We start from the raw sequence: 4,467 nt of genomic DNA, 5'->3' as shown, positions 1-4,467 counted from the left end.
TTTTCCACATCTAAAACGTTAAACTAAAAAGTAAAGAGCCTGAACCCCTTCTCTTTCATCGAGCTTTTCACCTCTCCACTCTTTTTTTTCTCCCTTTCTGAATTTTTTTCCTCGTCTCCAAACATTACTTTTTATTTTATAGCAACATAGTTATCAAACCTATTTTTTGTTTTTTTATTTTTACTCAATAATAAAAATCAAAAATAATAAAAAATATTTTTTAAAAATTAAAAATCAAAAAATATAACCAAATGCGGTGTCCCATTATTAAAATCTTGTGTGGAATAAGTGTTAAGCTTTTGCACAACATCCCAAGGGAATCAAGCTGTTGAAGGCCATGCAAGGTTGAAGCTTGACGTTGATTAGGCCACCAATGTTTCATGCGCATCTATCCCAAAGCATTAATAGTGCTATTCGAGCCCAACCCAATGATTTGAGGAAGCTCCATGAACGCGCACTACTGTAATATATTGTAGTTTTCGGGCTTAAAACTGGGCTGTAGGTGGAGTTTACGTTTTTTATTTTTTTTGGTAATGCTGGATGAATTAATTAATACAAAAATACAAATTCGAAAATAAAATAATCAAAAACTAAGCATGAAGATATGTTAAAGAAACCCATCATGTAGTTCTAGTTTTTTTGGCAATATAGCTCCCTATCTAATAATTAGTACTATTATCCTTTTTATAAATATGTGACATCTCAATAGAAAGTAAAGTATGCATTATCATCAGCCGCAGGTAGATCAGAAAGTCACCTAACAAGTACCGAAAAATTACTCTTTAAATAAATATAGAAAGCTCTCAACCTTCATATACCATAAAATAAATCTTCCCACGCAAGCTGTTGTACTTTTGATAGCTTATATAATTCCACTAATATTATGATAAAGTCTACTCCAACAAAAAATATCTTTTTCTTATACATGTCTATCAAAGTTGATTTTAAAAAAAAAGAAAGGTGACGGCTCCCAAGAAAATAAGATATATATTGAGATATAAAAATTAAATAAAAGAATAAATTTAAGTTTTTTCATAAATTATTATTATTATAAAGATTGTTGGCTTTCTTAAGTGTCCTTGGAGGGGTCTCTTCCCTTTTTTTTTTTTTTTTCTTTTGTTTATTTAAAGAAACTGAGTAGAATTTTACATAATCTTGGAAAAAAAGTTTCCGGAATTTACGAATATGGTAACCAGGATATGGTGCATGCCTAGTAGGCTAAGGAATACGGTTAATTTTACCAAGTGACGCTACGTCGTGTATGCACACATCTGGTAGCGTTCCCCAGAAATAAAAATTCTAAAATGCCTACTGAAATATCAAAATATACCAAATTCAATAAGTGTTTCTAACAATGACAGCAAATAAATTTATTAGAAGCAGATGATATTGTGCTCATGACAATGTTAATCACATAAGGGTCCACCCAAAAGATTTCCAGCACCTAAATGCTTGGTGAATCACTCAAGAAAACCAATAGTCAAGATTAAGGAGCTCCGTTGCTACCATTGACTATTTCTGCAATATCATTTGCAATATTCTGAGCATCCATGGAGACACCCTGCAATCCTCTTCTCGCCAAGCCCACACAGTATAGGCCATTTTTTCCCTTCCAATGGTTTGGAAATTGTTGCTTGGGGAATCCATCTTTATTTAAGATGAAATCATAATCCTGCATGCATGTCAAATAGGCTTCTCAAAATCAGAGGGTCAATGGAGTCAAAAAGGAACCATCAAAGATATCATCATGATGTATCTTTTCACCTTCAACCAAGTATTTGTGATACTCTTGTATCCTGTTGCAAAAATTATAGCATCAAAATGATAAGACTTGCCATCTGAAAAAGCGACCTCATTTCCTGTAATGCGTAATGGCTCTTTGACAACCTTCCAATCAATTCAACAAAAATGATTTTAGTCCTTTCTATGGTGCAACATTACATTGTGAATAACACTGTAATATGAAATGTTTTTATATGTTTGAATTACCTGAATCTCTCCGCTCTTGATCTTTGCTATGGTGCCAACATCAATAACCGCAGACCTACCAGTGGCTGCCTTATCGGCAAGTGGGCCCATATTTGGCGTAACAATCCCGTAATTGGACAAATCCCCAAACTTCAATTTGCTCAGCATAAGAAGAAGGCAATCAACGAATCTGATAGGGAGGTATTTCGCAAGAACCATCCCCAAACGTATATACTCCTTTGGCATCACGTTGAGCTGTGCACAGAAAGCCCATGAAACAAATGTGACGTCAGTCCAACAAAGTATACAGACTCGTCTAAACTATTCAAATGGAACAAGGCCAAGATAATGCAAAATATGTTTACCGGACTTCGTATGGTAATGGAGGTCTGGGCTCCATAATTGGAGAGATCAAAGGCAATCTCCATGCCGGAGTTGCCACTGCCTACAACAAGAACCTTTTCGTCGTTGTATAACTTCCCTGATTTGTAGTAGGACGAGTGAATTACTTCCCCAGGGAAGCTCTCAAGCCCGGGGATATCTGGAATAAACCCCTCGCTATTCTCCCCACTTGCTATGACTAAAAACATTGCAGTGTACACGTCCACCTTGCCTGTTACTCCGTTGCGGGCCTCAATGCTCCATGTTTTGCTTCTTTCATCAAATGAAGCAGACTCAACGGTGGTATGGTAGATGGGCATCAGGTTGAAATATGCTACATAGTTATCGACATACCGGATGAAATCATTCTTAGGAACAAAGGTGGCGGTTGACTTGGGAAATGGAAAATGTGGCAGTGCACAAAATTGCTTGGCCAAGTGAAGCTTCAAGCGATCATATGTCCTCTTCTTCCAAAGAGAAGCAGCGCAGTCTTCCTTCTCCAACATGATATTGGGGATGCAGAGGCTATTTAGACAAGCAGCAGTCGCAAGGCCTGATGGGCCTGCACCCACAATGACTACCTGCTTCCTCATTGCAATTTCCACCCAAATCTTTTGAGTGGTTCTCCCTATTATGACATCTTTATATACAGGTGGAATACCAGATAGCAATAGATTCCTATTTCGTTCACTCGATTCTATAGATTCTCTGGAATGCTCGATTTAATTGATTTAGTCCTTTTGACCATTTTAATGAAAAGATGACACGAACAAGAACAATGTGTCGCATTTTGTTACCTCTTTTTCCCATCGAAAGGATCCTATTAAATCTTTATGCCTCCTTGCCTACATGCAACGAATTAGGTTGTATTAAAATTTTTACTATATATATATATGTATTGGATATGGTTGCAAAATAAATTTCCGTTTTAGATTATGCTAATAATTGTCAGTATGGTAAATGTGAATATAATATATCCTATTTTTTTCTTTTTTGATGCAAATATAATATATCCTATTTTGAAAAGAAGTGAATTTATTGCTATTACGTCCCTTCCTTCATTCTACGTCCATTAAACCATGAGGTTTGGGGCTGAAACCGGACTGAGTACGAGATTGGATACGTTCAGATAAGAAATGGACTGGGATAGATATTATCCCATCCATTTTCACCCGTATCAAGCGTCGCTGCACTAAATTTTTTACTTTTCGGTTATAATCTTTTTATTCAGCCTATGCAGAAGAGATTAGCGTGTACAAGAGAGACATAAAATTTTTGTAAGTGTATTTAATAAATAAAAGTGTGTATAATATATATAGAGGCCAAAAGATAAACAAAGATGGTAGGAACTATAGCAAATAGCAGTCAAACCAACAGCAGAGGAGTATTTAATTTTTTTCAAGGAAATATATGTAAGGTAAGTATAGCAAAATTAATACTGTAGCAACATCGTAAAGGAAACCAAGATTAGATATATTTTCAAGAGTCTTACATCAATTTTACTTATTTTGTGATTAAATATACCTCTACAGTATCTTTATGATAGACATGTGTATTGTTGTGCTCTGATACCACTTGTTGGGAGAGGAAAAAAAAGAAAGAAAGAGAAAAATACTACAAATAAATCAAAGTAACATGGATTGGCCTCAAGCCTACCTCCACAGGACATACAAGCTCCACTGTGAGAGAAAGAAAATCAAATAAATATAAGAGGAACTCACCATTCAACTCTTGTACAAAGATCTCTCAACAAAAAATCTCAAAAAATCCTCAAAAACTCTTCTAAAATCTCTCTTAAAGCCTCTCTACACGATCAAGACGTCACCAGCTACTTAACGCAATAAACGACTCATCAATCGGAGCTATATAGCCTCCAAAAATTTCAAAATAGTGCTTCACTAGGATACCGGGCTCAAATCAAACCCTAGAAACCTTCTGGATCATCCAATCATGACCGACTCGAATCAGAGCCGTCCGATTGTGCATATCAGCCCTGATCATGTCTGAAATCTCCCTAGACTATTGGATTGCGACCACAAGCATTGTCAGTTATCGGATTGTGTCATCCAGTCTCCCGCCTGATCGGTCCATGCTACAGGTGTGGATCGCAAAATTGTG

General features: G+C 36.1%; 1 protein-coding gene across 1 annotated transcript; it reads right to left on the bottom strand.

The window, feature by feature from the left end:
* Window positions 1–1,198: 1,198 nt before the first annotated feature.
* LOC105036373 (probable indole-3-pyruvate monooxygenase YUCCA10) lies at window positions 1,199–2,942 on the bottom strand. The gene is made up of 4 exons (XM_010912143.2): window positions 2,334–2,942; window positions 1,990–2,223; window positions 1,765–1,887; window positions 1,199–1,672 (listed from the first exon to the last, which is right to left on the bottom strand). The coding sequence occupies exons 1-4, from the start codon at window positions 2,940–2,942 to the stop codon at window positions 1,487–1,489; spliced, it is 1,152 nt and encodes a 383-aa protein (XP_010910445.1). The 3' UTR covers window positions 1,199–1,486.
* Window positions 2,943–4,467: the final 1,525 nt, after the last annotated feature.

This window comes from Elaeis guineensis, chromosome 6 (genome assembly GCF_000442705.2).
Source record: "Elaeis guineensis isolate ETL-2024a chromosome 6, EG11, whole genome shotgun sequence".
Classification (NCBI taxonomy): domain Eukaryota; kingdom Viridiplantae; phylum Streptophyta; class Magnoliopsida; order Arecales; family Arecaceae; genus Elaeis; species Elaeis guineensis.
The sequence above is the reverse complement of the archived record's forward strand: the minus strand, read 5'-3'. Positions and strand labels throughout refer to the sequence as shown.

Bases quoted from the DNA above. Each gene is read 5' to 3' on its own strand.
- LOC105036373 (XM_010912143.2), bottom strand. From the start codon at position 2,942: ATGAGGAAGCAGGTAGTCATTGTGGGTGCAGGCCCATCAGGCCTTGCG. The intron at 2,224-2,333 runs GTAAACATATTT...TTCTGTGCACAG, and splicing joins CCATTACCATACGAAGTCCG to CTCAACGTGATGCCAAAGGA. The intron at 1,673-1,764 runs GTGAAAAGATAC...ACATGCATGCAG, and splicing joins TCACAAATACTTGGTTGAAG to GATTATGATTTCATCTTAAA.